This window comes from Cetorhinus maximus, chromosome 6 (genome assembly GCF_964194155.1).
Source record: "Cetorhinus maximus chromosome 6, sCetMax3.hap1.1, whole genome shotgun sequence".
Taxonomy (NCBI): Eukaryota; Metazoa; Chordata; class Chondrichthyes; order Lamniformes; family Cetorhinidae; genus Cetorhinus; species Cetorhinus maximus.
In genome coordinates, this window is record NC_135884.1 from 135272628 (window position 1) to 135288433 (window position 15806).

The 15806-nt window shown below is 41.9% G+C and overlaps 1 protein-coding gene and 1 pseudogene across 1 annotated transcript in view; both read left to right on the plus strand.

Moving 5' to 3' along the window:
- Window positions 1-4987, plus strand: part of plcg2 (phospholipase C, gamma 2) — a 189345-nt gene extending 184358 nt beyond the window's left edge. The window contains exon 32 of the mRNA XM_078544554.1: window positions 3224-4987. Within this exon, the coding sequence (XP_078400680.1) occupies window positions 3224-3275 (52 nt within the window). The 3' untranslated portion in view covers window positions 3276-4987. The remainder of the gene's footprint in view (window positions 1-3223) is intronic.
- A 3680-nt stretch (window positions 4988-8667) lies between these two features.
- LOC144682313 (histone H2B type 1-L-like) lies at window positions 8668-9054 on the plus strand (annotated as a pseudogene).
- Window positions 9055-15806: the final 6752 nt, after the last annotated feature.

Here is a 15806-nt window from a genome sequence, read left to right on the forward strand (position 1 = left end):
TTAATATCCCAGGACCCCGACTGTCAATTTATGTTGGAACTGGTGCCCTGTATGTTCTGATGACTTCCACAGCCAATAGTACCAAAGAAGCCAAGAAAAAGTAAGGTTGAAATTCTTTCTCTTCATTCGGCCTTGGGATGTGAGCATCACTGGCTAGGCCAGCATTTATTGCCCATCCCTAATTGCCCTTGTTTAGAGGGAATTTAAGAGTCAACCACATTGCTTTGGGTCTGGAGGCCACATGTAGGCCAGACCAGGTAAGGACAGCAGATTTCCTTCCCTAAAGGGCATTAGTGAGCCAGATGGGTTTTTACGACAATTGGCAATGGTTTCATGGTCATCATTATACTTTTAATTCCAGAATTTTTTCATTGAATTCAAATTCCATCATCTGCTGTGGTGAGATTTGAACCTGGGTCCCCAGAGCATTACCCTGGGTCTCTGGATTGCCGCTCGCCACCGCCTCCCCAGTGGGGAGGTGCCTGGCGGAAAAAAAGAGTGCCCACAAAAATAATCTGGCCCGCTGCCCATTCTGGGCACCTCACAAAACATAATTCTTCTCCCCAACACATCCACTTGATACATGCCTGGCTTAGCCAATCAATCAGTATTGATTAACCTGACTCTGGTGAGATTGGTTCCGTTTAGCACCCTGCTTTGTTGATGTGAAGCATGACTACAACATTGCCGTGGTGTGGGCAAACGTCCACCATGTTCTGCTGATCAGCCACCCAAATAGTCAGAATTGCTCAGTTACCTTTTTTTTTATTGTTTCATGAACTGCTGCAGTCCATTAGTGTAAGTATTCCACAGTGCTTTAAGGTAGGGAATTACATGATTTTGACCCCTTTTGATAAATTTGTTTGCATTAACTTCATTTATATTATAAACAGAGAGTAGATATGAGTGCACAATTATGGGGAGAATTTTCTTTACGTCGGGCGGGCCGGTCAAGAGTGGGCGCAAGTGGGCACGGAGCTGATCGGCTACGCGCCGCCATTTTATGTGGGCGGGTCAATTAAGGCCCGCCCAGTGTGACTCCCGCCCGGTAGCGCTCAGCGCAACCTGTGCAGGTGGGGGGAGCAGGGAGAGTTGGGGCCTGTGCTCTTTCACACGCAGAAATCTCCCTGAGGCACGGAGCTGCCTCAGGGAGATTAAGTTCAGATTTAAAGTTTAAATTAAAGAAAGTTAGAAATCATTTACACATGTCCCCTCATGTGACAGCGTCACATGAGCTGGTTTATGAAATGTTTAAAAAATATTTATTAATTTAATAAACCCTTCATGAAACCTCATCCCACCTGTGGATGAGGTTTCATGAAAAATGCGAAGGCCGCCTGGGCTCTTTGCCTGCCCACCAACCTTAAGGTTGGACGTGCAGCCCTGTCAAATTGGTTAATTAGTTTATTAATGGCCTTAACAGGCCTTTGACTGTTTGGCGGGCGCGCAGCCGACTCTGGTGCGCACCCGCCGAATGAAAGATCGGAGTGACGTGCGGTGACGTCTGGATGCACGCCTGACATCACCACGCGTCATTTTGCGCGTCGGCGTTTGGGGCCCGCCCCCACATGCCGAACAGAAAATCCTGCCTGCCCTCTGTATTTTCTATGATAGATACTGCTGGCTTTATCGACAAGTAATCTGCATTTAATACCTCATTAGATTTCACCTTAATATTCTCGCCTGTATGTTTGATCATAAAGATATTTGAGGATTTTGTAATCGGTTGAATTGTAAACAGTGCACTTACTTTGGTAAAACTAAGGAAAGGATCTTCTGATTGGTGAGTGGGGGCGGGGCCCGCTCGCTGACGCGTAAAATGACACGGGATGACATCAGGTGGAACTCCTGACATCGGCCCGCTTCATTTCCATTTTCAGGTCGGCGGGAGCGCAGCTGAATCAGCTCCGTTCCCGCCGACCTGTCAACGGCCTATTGAGGCCATTGAGAAAGTAATTAAGATAATTAATGGACCTGCCTGTCCAACTTTAAGGTTGCTGGCAGGCCGGGAGCCCTAGCGGGCTTCGGAAAAAGCATGAAACCTCTTCCACGGGCGGGATGAGGTTTCATGAGGGTATTTAAATATTTAATAAAAGTTTCAATAAAATTTATGGACACGTCCCAGCTCGTGACACTGTCACATGATGGGACATGTCAGGGAAATCTTTCTATCAGTTGTTTAAGAATTTTTGATTTGGAGCAGATCTCTCTGAGGCAGCACTTAAGCCTCAGAGAGATCAGTGCACTCTTTCGCGCTGATCGGAGGCGCGCCTGCCCGCGCCCACTCTTGCATTTCCCCCCAACGGGGGAGGGGGGGGGTGGAATTTTTCCCTAAGATACAGAGGAAAATATCGGCATCTTTATCCTAAGCTTCTCAATATTACTACATTTATGTGCAAAGTTGCAACTAAATAGAAGCAAAGGTTTGCAGTAGGTTTTACATAGCTGGCCAATCTAAGCTATTAAATTGAGTAATCATGCTCCCAAATGGAAAATCTTTGGACTCTCTGAATGGGAGTCCAGCAATGTGGAATACAATCTTCTCATCAATCTTTCATCAACCTAAACTTGTTCCGTACAAGTTATTTATATGACCTGTATCACTATAATAGGATTTCACTGCACCCATGCACAGCACACTGTTTCGTGGTGGAATAACATCCATCATTTAAATAAGATTGAATCATATAGCGCAGGGGCTCATTCAGCCCAACATGCCTGTGCCAGCTTTCTGAAAAAGTTACCAATTTGTCCCGCTCTCCATCTCTTTCTCTACAGCTCTGCATTTTTTCCCCTTTTTAAATAGAGATCCATTTCCTTTTCGAGAGATCTTATCGAATCTGCACCCACTACCCTTTCAGGCAGTGCATTCCAGGTCAAAATACGTTTTTCCCTCATCTCCCCACTAGCTTCTCTGCCAATTATTTTAAATCTGTTGTCCTCAGGTTACTAACCGTCTTATCAGGGGAAACTATTTCTCCTTATCTACTCTTTCAGAACACTTCATAATTTTGAACATCTCTTCTAAATATCCCCTTAACTTTCTCTGTTCTAAGGAGACCAAAGCCAATTTTTTCTCGGATCTCCATCTCTAAAATAAAAACACTACTGTCATTTTTGGAGTAGTTATGTTTGGTTCTCTGCTAGACGTTTGTGGTAATGAGCTGCCAAAGCCTAAATTGAATGACTAACAAAGTGATTTTCTGCTGTTTTCCTTTTTCAGGGGTAAAGACAGGGAAAAGAAACTTGCTAACAGCAGCAAATTTTATACATGAAAGAAGACTGCCTTTGCCACCCATCCATGATGTCAACATGAATGTCAATGTATATTAAAAAAGATAGTTAAGGGATCAGCAAATTTTGAAATCAATTGTTAATAACAGACCAATATAGTCAGTAAATTTATTGCACTATACTTAGTTATTATTTCTGTCAGGTAAGTGGGATCATGAAAAATAGAGTAAAACATTGACTATCTTCCCACTTCCATAAGGCTGTTCTTTTTCCCTCCTGATTTAATGGCTTATTGACACCAATGCCTTTCAGAGAAACCCATCCTCCAACAGTCAATTAAAACATATCACATGGAGAAGCTCATGGGATTCCGTGTAACTATAGAATCAAATGGAGTGCAGTTCTATCCCCTTATGAAATGGCCTTTGTTCCTTCAGATCAATGTTGTTCTTTTGTGAAGCTGAGTTCATTTATCAAATTTGAACTCCAGAAACAATAAGAAAGAAGACCGGACTCAAGACATCAAAGTTATTGCTGATTACGCATGAGGTTTAACTATTAGAGCAAAGCTAAATAAACTGTTTACTGAATAGATGTCAAGAATGTAGATTAACTTAATAGATGATGCATCATGTAGCAGGTTCACACAAAATTGAATATGCTTTACATTTACTGTTGTTACCTTTTGCTAATTCAAAACTGGTAGGGGAGGAGGGATATGACATGATGTTGGTTGATGATGAAAATTTATTGAAAGCTTTAATAATTGATGCCATCGTATGATGCAGAGAAAGATGGACCCTTGGTGCCTTGTTTTACATGTTATGAGCTTTCTGAAGGAAAAAGGAATATACAGCACAAAACGAGAGAGACGGCAATTCAGCAACTGCTAAAATCGAGCTTTTATTCACTAAAATGTTACCTAAGCTTCAAAACTAGGTACAGTTCAAAGGGAAAGATGGGCAGAATTACTTTGGTCACCGTTTAGTACAGTAAGATTGCAGCACATCTCCACAAAACTGCAATGTACTAAAAACTCAGTTAGCTCATGATTTCATCATTGTAGGAAACAGACAGCAGTCTTGTAAGATACAATTTATCTTCACGATTATGCGTAACCTCTCAGTTATTGGCAATTAGTGCATTATAAGTCATAGTGATTCATTCTTTATTAAACTGATAGCATGATAGGATTGAGGTAGAAATTCAAATAACCATACACCAGCCAGACTAGAAGGCTCAATGTTTCGGGTAAATAGAGTCCAGAAAGTCAACTGCCTTTTTGTATTTACAAGCCTGCATGTACATATTAGTTTATGGCTCCATGCTGAATCATGAGTTTTTTTTCCTTTTACAATGAAGCATTTTCTAAAGGAATTTTTTTTTTCTTTGTGTTACTTAATTTATGCTGCCATGCAAAACTCCAACTCTCCCCTGCCAGCAACATTACTTCCCAGTATAAATGCATTTCAAATTGTCTGTTAATATTGCGCAGCTAACGTCCGATGGAATAAGGCACCATCGATCGTTCACTATCTAGTGTTTTGGTTAATTTATTCAACTTCAAAATATCAATACAGGTTGCTAAAACGTTTTCCGTTAACTTAATATGGACAGTAATCTGTTGGCGGCTTGTGATATATTTTCTGATAAATGTTGTTATATTCTTCTCTAAAAAGCCGATCATTATTATTAGAAGCCTATTTTGGAATTAGTCCTGCCATCTTGGAATTGAAAGCAAGAGGAGAGAAGCAAAAAAAAAAAGAACTACAGTACTGGTTTTCCAGTAGGTTTTCTGGTCCAACACACTCTGTTTGGTCTCCTCTTGTAAGCCTTTGTGATAAGTCCGAAAACATCAAGTTAATTTGTGACTTTGTGCTACCACAATGCCACCTAGTATTTGCGCACTGTGATGACTAGTATTTGTGCCAGGCGACTAGGGGAAATCTACAGTGCAAGTGTTTAAAAAAACTGGATTTTATATCTTCAATAGGACCTCCAGCCACAAAAAGGGAAATTATTTTCTAGTTAAAAATCCGAATCACAGTTGGGGAAGAATTGCTATGGTCTCTCTATGTAGAGTAATCATACGTACATCTTTTTTAAAAAACATTTACAGTGCAACTTACACACAACATTTTTTTCCACAATATATATTTGTGACATTGCTTTCATTACAAATAAAATGTTTTTAAGTTATTTTTCCTATGTGTATTTTACATAAAAATGTGCCATGTAATTTTTGGGAATGTATCTTTTTGTCCACTTGAAATTCGAATTATTGCAATGAAATCCAATCAAAGTAGTGGAAAATATATGTAGAATTCTTACATGTTTGCCAAATTATAGAAGCCACTTAGTTAGTTACTCTCATGGATTTTTTACTTTTTGCATTCGAAACAAAATTAACAAAAAACAGGCATTTTAAGGGAGATAGATTGAGATATATAATGTGAAATTCAATCTCTGTTCAGTACTGACATATATAGTGTGCCAAGATAATGTGGGAGACACTGTTTATTGTTTTCTTGTTTTAAGCTAATTTTAATGTGAGGAATTCAAAGCCTGCTGTTTCCTGTATTGTGGCAAAAGTCTGCAATTTAATTTCTTAGAAATACAGAAATCAATGCGAAACATAAAACAGAAAATGCATTGTATATTTTTCCTTATTTTAAAGTATTTTCTTGAACATTTGTTCTGAAGCCGTTTGGCAAATGCTGTAATTGTTAAATGTCACTATTTTTAATTCCACAAGAAAATGCTATTTAATTCTAAAGTAATGCTTGTTCCAGCATTTCAACAGCAGGATTTTTAGCTCGGCGGGTGGGCACGCGCCTGACCCAACCGAGCATGAAATAACGCACAAGGACGTCGGCCGAGCATGCCGACAATGCGCAGTTGCATGATAGTTCGGTCGGCGGGCGCGCACTGTAGCCAGCAGCGCACCTGCCAACAATTAAAAGGCCTATTAAGGCCATTAAGTTATTAATTGTGCTTAATTTTTCACTGCTTATTCAACCTAATGATTGACAGACAAGCGAAAAGGCCAAGCGGCCTTTGGATTTTTTTTTGGAAACCTCACCCATGAGCGGATGAGGTTTCCAAAATCAAACACAAATGAAATAAATGCTTTAATTAAAAACATGTCCCCGCTCATGTAACAGAGTCACATGAGGGGACATGTTTCATTAAATTTTTCTGTTGTTTAATAATCTTTTCAATATATTCTTCATCTCCCTGAGGCAACTCCATGCCTTAGCGCTCTTTTGCACGCATGCGCGAAGTTTGTGCTAGGCCTGCTCGCCCTCCTCCCCCCGCCCGCACAGGCAGCGCTCAGCGCTGCTGCTCACGTATCACGCTGGGCGGGCTTTAATCGGCCCACCAGCATGAAATCGCGGTGCGCTGTCGATCACGGGCGGCAGTCGGCTACCTGATCGCCCCTGCCAATCCTGCACACCGAGGGTGAAATTCTGCCCTAAGAATCACACCCTATTTGCTGATTTCATTAATAGGGTTGAACAAAAATTGATGAATTTTCACCTTTTGGATCTGAATTTTCAAAATGCTGTGCATTTGCATCATCCTCTGCAGAAATTCATGTGAAAAAGCTTAGATTTGTTTTCCTCATCTCCAATTTGAGTAAACACGATTAATGTTGAGATCCTGTTTATTGAAATGTGATTTTAGCAACTATTATTCAAATTGAACAGTGAGAAATGACTCACATTATCCAAAGTGCTAGGTAAATGCAGTGTGCTCAGGGAGACAATGCTATTCAGTAGAAAAACCAACTCACACTGTAAATTGGTGAGATATTATACTATGGCATATATAAGAATGCATTTTACAAACATTGGTGCATGACAAAAGAAAAAAAACTGCAATACTGAAAACCTGAAAGGAAACTACAAATGTTGGAAACGTACAGTAGGTCAGTCAGCGTGTAACGAAGGACATACTTCAGAAACTGCACGACTTGTCATTTCTCTTTAAAAATATTAGTCGGAATTTTCCAGCCCCTCACCCCAGCAGCATCTTCCAGTCCTTCCAATGTGAATGGAGATTTCAATGGCTCGTTGCAGTGAGGTGGGGGGTTGGAAAATTCAAGCCATTGTTCTAGAGGTTATTTCCAGTATGTTCTGTATTTCAATATAAGTGTATTGGTGTTATTTTCCATTAAAATGTTTTATTTTAAGAATGCAGTTGAGGTATATAAACTGCCAGTGAAGAGCAAAAATAAAAACAAAAAACTGCGGATGCTGGAAATCCAGAACAAAAACAGAAATACCTGGAAAAAACTCAGCAGGTCTGGCAGCATCGGCGGAGAAGAGCAAAGTTGACGTTTCGAGTCCTCATGACCCTTCAACTTTGCTCTTCTCCGCCGATGCTGCCAGACCTGCTGAGTTTTTCCAGGTATTTCTGTTTTTGTTTTGTGCCAGTGAAGAGCATTTGGTTCTAGATAAAAACCTAGGAATGCAGAAATGCAGATTACTTTAGTGTAAACAGAATGTCTTTGAACTGCTCAAAGAAAATTGTCAAATAGCTGTATTTATATATTATTCTTCATATTGTACTTTTTGACTACTGTTTGTTTTTCCCCTGTAACTTCAATTAATGTATATTTTTAGTGTTTTAACAGTTAAATTTAGGTTGGGATACTCTTACACCCTTTATAGAATGACGAGTGGATCAATGGAGAGGCATTTTTTTTAAGCAATTTGTTTGAATTATTTCTGAAATAGCGAACCGTTTTGTGTTTTAATTGTGCAAGTGTAGATGGTTTTCTAAAGCTGCATAATACATTTGAATATTTTGGCAACAGTCAAATGATACTAAAATGGTTCTGAAAATCAACTTCAATGGAAGACAAATCCTGGACTTTATGCTGGGTAGAATTGATTCACTGGGTTTATTTTGCAGCAATGCATGGAAAGTTTGGTTGTTTTATGTTATCTTATAAAGTGAAATTAATACAATCTGAAGGAAACTTAACAGTTCGGATCATCTTGTGAATTTTGCTTTTTGTTAATTATTTAACGTGCAAATAAAGAAATATTCATGTACTCGAGTCTGTTTTAATGTTTATGAAGCATTCTACCTATTTATTGCTAAAATGAGAACAGTTGCAAATATGTGATGGTAATTGTAGATCAGCCAACCATTATACAGGCTGTGTATCATATAAGGATAAGTGAATGCACAGTTAAAAAGTATCCTCTGTAGATTCAACCTGAATAGCTCTCTGTAGGTAAATTTACCATGGGCTAGATTTTTACACTGAGGGTGGGCACCCCAGACTGCAGCATAAATTTCAGGGGTGAGCCGGACTTCAATTTTTCAGGCGATGGCCCTTTAATTAGTATGAGGCAAGACTTCTGTCCATCTCCAGGAGGAAGTACCACAGCTGACTTGAGTTGGCCCAAGTCGAGTAGAATGCCTGAGGTGGCGGCTGGGGCTAAGGGCGGTGTGTCCCGCAAGGCGCCAAAGCAGTCACTGACTAAAGTCACCAAGAAGCCGCCCAAGAAGCGGAGGAAATCTTTCAAGCAGAGTTATTCCACTTACATGTACAGGGGGTTGACCCAGGTTCACCCTTCCACCAGGATCTCATCCAAGGCCACGAGTGTTACGAATTCCTTCGTTGCTGACATTTTCGAGCGCATCGCCTCCAAGGCTTTGTACCTCATTCACTACAACAAGTGCCACACCATCTAGGCCAGAGGGATCCAGAGTGCCGTCCGCCTCATGCTGCCTGGGGAACCGGCCAAACACGCCGTCTCCGAAGGCACCAAAGGGGTCACCAAATACGCCAACTCTGTTTAGGTCGATCATTCTAAAGCTTATATATAAAAAAAAGAGCTGCCAATCGGAGGCTGGCAGCACTGCACCATGCCAGGATTGGTGGCCATTGCTGGTATTGCAGGAGGCCCAGGAGGAAGAGGAACTACAGAGGCCCCCCAAACCTAGGTAAGTCTGGGATCATGCCAGGGCTGGGTTGACAGGGCAGGGTGAACACAGAGAGATAAAACTGGCATGGGGGTCGCGGATTGCCACAGGGGGCCCTGGAAAGAGGCTGCCCCCTCACCCCACCTACTTTCACTGATCAGCAGCCCGCAGGGTTAAACCTGCTGGGCTACACTTTGGACACAGGGTCATTCCTGCAGCCTGTTAAATCCTAGCGGTGGCAGGATGAGGCCATTAACTGGGCATTAATTGCCCACAAGCCCCTCAACTGGGCCAAGGGCAGATGCCTCCCCTCACTCCTGTAATATCAGGCTGGCCAGCATCCAGCACACCCCTGAAGTCATGGCGCCCTAATTTACAGGGCCACCCACCTGTTTTCCCACCCATGGGTGACCCATAAAATTCAGCCCCACAAGGCTCAAGATTTCCCTTAATGGTCACGTACCAAAATTACCTCATGTGAGCACACCAACTTTTTCAGTCAATTGAATTAGTGATTGCAGGAGGGTCAGAATATCTGGCAGTCTAAAGGGTTCTTGCATGTTTTTTGTTTGATAGCTTTGTAAATATTTGAATTCATTCAAATTGCACTCTGCAAATTCTCATCAGTTTAGCATTGGATTGCACTGTGTATTCAGCTCATGTAAAATGACAGTTTCATGTAACAAAGGGCAAAGGATATTTAGTGGGATTATTAACCATTGAATCATAGAAAAGTTATGGCGCAGAAAGAGGCCATTCAGCCCATCATGTCTGTGCCAGCCAGAAAAAAAATGAAAAAGGAACTAGCTACTCATTTTAATCCCACTTTCCAGCACCTGGTCCATAGCCTTGCAGGTTACAGCGCTTCAGATGCAGATCCAAGTACCTTTTAAATGAGTTGAGCATTTCAGCCTCAACCACCGATTTAGGTAGTGAGTTCCAGACACCCACCATCCTCTGCATGAAAAAGCTTTTCCTCATGCCCCCTCTAATCCTTCTGCCAATCACCTTAAATCTATGGCCCCTGGTAATTGACCCCTCAGTTAGGGGAAATAAGTTTTTCCTGTCTACCCTATCTAGGCCCTTCATAATTTTGTACACCTCAATTAGATCACCCTTCAGCCTCCTCTGTTCTAAGGAAAACGACCCGAGCCTATACAATCTTTCCTCATAGCTGCAATTTTCAATCCCTGGCAGCATTCTTGTAAATCTTCTCTGTACTCTCTTATGTCCTCAATTACTTAATGATATCCTTCCTGTAATGTGGGGACCAGAACTATACTCAAAATCCCAGCTGTGTCCTAACCAATGTTTTCTACATTTCCAACATTACATCCCTGCTTTCGTATTCAATACCTTGTCCAATAAAGGAAAGTATTCCATATGCTCTCTTTACCACCTTATCCACCTGCCCTGCCATCTACAAGGACCTGTGGACATGCACTTCAAGGTCTCTCACTTCCTCAACCTCTCTCAATAACTTCCTGTTTATTAAGTATTCTCTTGCTTTGTTTGCCCTCCCCAAATCCATTACCTCACACTTTTCCAGATTGAATTCCATTTGCCACTTTTCTGCCCACTCAACCAAACCATTGATAGCATTCTGGAGACAACAGCTATCCTCTTCATTATCAACTACATGGCCAATTTTTGTGTCATCCGCAAATTTGCCAATCGTACCTTTCACATTTATGTCCAAATCATTGATATATACAACAAACAGCAAGGGCCCCAACATTGAGCCCTGTGGAACACCACTGGAAACTATTTTCTATTCGCAAAAACATCCATCGACCATTACCCTTTGTTTCCTGTCACTGAACCAATTTGGATCTTGCCACCATTCCCTGTATCCCATGGGATCTCACATTTCTGACCAGTCTGCCATATGGAACCTTCTCAAGTGCCTTACTAAAATCCATGTAGACAACATCCACTGCACTACACTCATCAATCCTCCTTGTTACGTCCTCAAAAAATTAAATTAAGTTAGCAAGACACTATCTTCCCCTAATAAAACCATGCTGACTGTCCCTGATCAACCCATGTCATTCTAAATGACAGTTTATCCTGTCTCCCAGAATTAATTCCAATAATTTGCCCACCACTGAAGTCAGACTGATTGACCTAAAATTTTCTGATCTATCCTTTTTAAGTAATGGTACAACATTTGCAGGCGTCCAGTCCTCTGCTACCTTGCCTGTATCCAGTGAGGATTGGAAAATGGTCCTCACGGCATCTGCTATTTCCTGCCTGGCTTCCTTTAACAGCCTGGGATACATTCCATCCGGCCCTGGTGACTTATCCACCTTCAAGCATGTCAGTCCCTGCAGTACTTCCCCTCGCTATGCTTATTGTATCTAATATTTCACACTCCTCCTCATTAACTAGAATGTCTGCATCATCCCTCTCCTTAGTGAAGACAAAGACAAAGTGCTCATTTGAGAACCCTGCCCACATCTTCAGCATCAACGCATAAGTTACCTTGTACATCTCTGATAGGCCCTACCCTTTCCTTAGTTGTTCTCTTGCTCTTAATGCACTGGTAAAACATCTTTGGGTTTTCTTTGATTTTACTTGCCAATATTTTTTTGTATCCTCTCTTTACTTATCTAATTTCCATTTTTGCTTCACCCCTGTACTTTCTATGCTCCTCTAGGCTTTCTATAGTATTAAGTCTTTTGTGACTGTCATATACTTTCTTTTTCTGCTTTATCTTGGCCTGTATGCTTCTGGATAACTAGGGGGCTCTACATTTGCTCTTCTAACTCTCTTCCATCCTTTGCTTTGTGGGGACATGTTTACACTGTGCCTGTAGAATCTCACTTTTGAATGCCTCCCACTGATTTGACATAGTTTTTCCTTCTAATAGCTGTGTTCAGTCCACTCTCGACAGCTCGACTCTCAGCTTTATAAAATTTGTCTTCCCCAATTTAGAACTTTCACTCCCATTCTATCTTTGTCCTTTTCCATAAGGATGCTAAATCTAACTGTATTTTGGTCACTATCTCCAAAATAGTCACCCACTGCTACTTCATCCACTTGCCCAGCTTCATTTCCTAAGACTAAATCTAGAATTTCAACCTCTCTCGTGCTGGCTAAATAAGTTCTCTTGAATACAGTTCAAGAATTTTGCATCCTTTGTGCCCTTCACACTGTTTGTATCCCAGCTGATAATAGGGTAGTTGAAGTCCCCAACGATTACTGCCCTATTGGTTTTGCACTCAGAAATGTGCCTACATATTTGCTCTTCTAACTCTCTTCCACTATTTGAGGGTCTATAGCACACTCCTAGCAGTGTGTCTACCCTTTTTTACTTCCGAGCCCAAACCATATGGCCTCATTTGATGCTATATTTAGTATATCATCCCTCCTCACAGCTGTAATTGATTCTTTAACCAATAATGCTACACCCCCACATTTTTTATCCCCTTCCTTATCCTGTCTGAAAACTCTATATCCAGGGATGTTGAGCTGCCATTTTTGCCCCTCCTTAAACCAGGTTTCCATTATAGCAACAATATCATGTTGCCATGTGCCTGTGTGCCCTCAGCTCATTGGCTTTACTTGCTATACTCCTTGCATTTACATATGTACCTTTTAACACTGCCAAATTCCTGTGCTGTACACTTTTTAACCTATACTGCTTCTGTCTTTCAGAGTCACTCACTAATTCTCCATCTCCCATTCCCTGCTCTGACTGTGCCCTCAGGCTCCCATCCTCCTGCCAATCTAGTTTAAATCCCCCACAACAGCACGAGCAAATCTCCCTGCGAGTCCCAGTCCTGTTCAGGTGTAGACCGTCCGGCTTATACAGGTCCCATCTTCTCCAGAATCAGTCCCAATGTCCCAGAAATCTGATGCCCTCCCTACTACACCAGCTTTCCAGCCACGTGTTTAATCGCTCAATTCTCCTATTTCTATACTCACTTGCATGTGGGACAGGAGTAATCCTTAGATTACTGCTTTAGAGGTCCTGTTTTTCAACCTCCTTCCTAGCTCCCTAAAGTCTGCTTTCAGAATCACATCCCCTTTCCTACCTAAGTCATTGGTACCAATGTGGACCACAACTTCTGCTTGATCACCCTCGCCCAGAAGAATGTCTTGCAGCTGCTCCGTGACATCCTTAACCCTGGCACCAGGGAGGCAACATACCATCCTGGAGTCATGTCTACGGCCACAGGAATGCCCCTAACTAACAAATCCCCTTTCATTATAGCTCTTCCTTTCTTCTTCCTCCCCTCCAGTACAGCTGAGCCACTCATGGTGCCACAAACTTGGCTCTGACTGCACTCCTGAGGAACCAGCTTCCAAAACGAAAAACCAATTTATGAGTAGGATCCATGGGACTCCTGCACTACCTGCTTAGTTTTCTTGGACTGCCTGGTGGTCACCCATTCCCTTCCTACCTCCAGACCCCCTAAGCTGTAGTGTGACCACCTCTCTGTACGTACTATCCACGCAGTTCTCAGCCTCGCGGATGCGCCACAGTGACTCCAGCTGCTGCTCCAGTTCTGAAACCCGGAGCTCAAGGCTCTGCAGCTAGCGACACATGTAGTTGTCTAGGACACTGGGAGCGTCCACAACTTTCCACATATTACAGGACAGGCATTCCACATGACTGAGCTGTCCTGCCATGGCTTCAGTTTACTTCTTTTACGTTTACTTTATTTTACTTTGGTTTACTTCTATCAACTTTGTATTACTTGGCCCTACTTAATAAACCTTAGGAATAGAATAAACCTTAAATACTTACTAGATACTAACCAAACAGCTAGCTTCTTCTCCAGCCAATCAAATTGATTCTTTACTGTGATGTCACAATTTTTCCCCCACTCTCTGTTCGAACTCAGTGCGGGCTGGTCCCGAGCAGCTGACAGGTCCGCCTCTCCGACTGCTCTTCCCATTAGAGTTGCATTTTAACGTTGTTTTATCTTGATTTTGCATTTGTTTTTGTTTAGCATCAGAGAGCAGGATTTTTGTTCCTGGGTCTTGAATCTTCTGTCAGGACGAAATTCGAGTCAGGAACCCACAAATGCCAGTAATGGAATTCGAAGGGCAATTTGAGGAGACTGTCACGCGGGAGCCTGGTTCAGTTAGGATGGTGGGCGGGTTCACAAGTCAAGAGAGCTAATAGAAGGCCATCCAGCAATCGAAGATCAGCAGCCTCACTGTCAGAGATGCGTATGTAGGGAGGCATGATTGCCCACTCCATTGCTGGTTGCCTGCCACAAAAGGGGTAAATAAGGGCGAAAGCTCCCCACAGTAACCAGCATTCTTATCTATCCTGTCATAGACAAAGAATCACCTGCAAACGGCTTCTCATCCCACCCCCTCAAAGTCTGGTATCCTCCAAGGATCTAACCTTCGGCACTCCCCACCCACAATTTCTCACCCACCTGCTGTCCCTCGTTGACATCATCCAAAAAACAAAGCATTAGTTTTCTCATGTACACTGACAACACCCAGCTTTACTTCACCACTACCCTTTCTCGACCCCTCCACCACCTCTCAATTGTCAGACCATTTGTCTGATATCCAGCAAAGGATAAGCAGAAATTTCCTCCAAATAAATGCTGGGAAGATCAAAGCCATTTTCTCCAGTGTCCACCACAAGCTCTATTCCTTAGCCAACAACTCCAACTCTCTCCCTGGCAACTGTCTGAGGCAGAACCAGACTGTGCAACCTTGGTGTCATATTGACCCCAAGATGAGCTTCCGACTACGCACCCAAAGCATCACCAAGGCTGCTTATTTCTACCTACCTAAAATCACCAGACTCAGCTCCTGCCTCAGCTCATTTGCTGCTGAAACACTCATCCACGTTTTTGTTCTACGTAGACTTAACAATTCCAAAGCTCTCCGAGCAATCTTCAACCCTCTGTAAACTTAAAGTCATCCAAAACTTTACTGCACATATCCTAACTCATACCTAGTGCCCAAGCTCTGGAATTCCCTCTGTAAACAAATCCACCACTCAACCTCACTTTTCTCCTTCAAGACACTCCTTAAAAACCTACCTTTTTGACCAAGCTGCTGATCGTGTACCTTAACATCTCATTTTTTTTTAGCTCTGTGCCAAATGTTATTTGCTATTGCTCATGTGAAGCATTATGGGATATTTTACGACATTAAAGGTGCTATATAAATTCAATTTGTTATGTCATCACCTTTTCTCTCTGTCAGACTTAGAATATCTGCAGTCGTGCAGCCCACACTTATCAAATTTGTTAGCAATTCCAGCACTTTCAACTCCTTAATATAAAAGCAAAATACTGTGAATGCTGGAAATCTGAAACAAAAACAGAAAATGAGTTTTTCCAGCATTTTTCTGTTTTTCTTTCAACTCCTTTCCCATTACACATCATACCTCATTTTTATTTTCCTTTACAAATGCTGATCATTTTCCATTTTTAGCATGTTTATTTGTGTTGCTTTCCTTTCCTGTCCAGTTTTTCATGATTACATGGAATATGCTGAATAAAAAATGCCGGACAGGCTAAACAATAGCTGATGAAGGATACATACCCCAGAAATACAAATATTGTCATTGCTGACAGCTAAGTGCCCATTAGAACATCAGGCTTTTTGCATTCAATATGCATTTTGTTGCACTGATTCTTCAACCT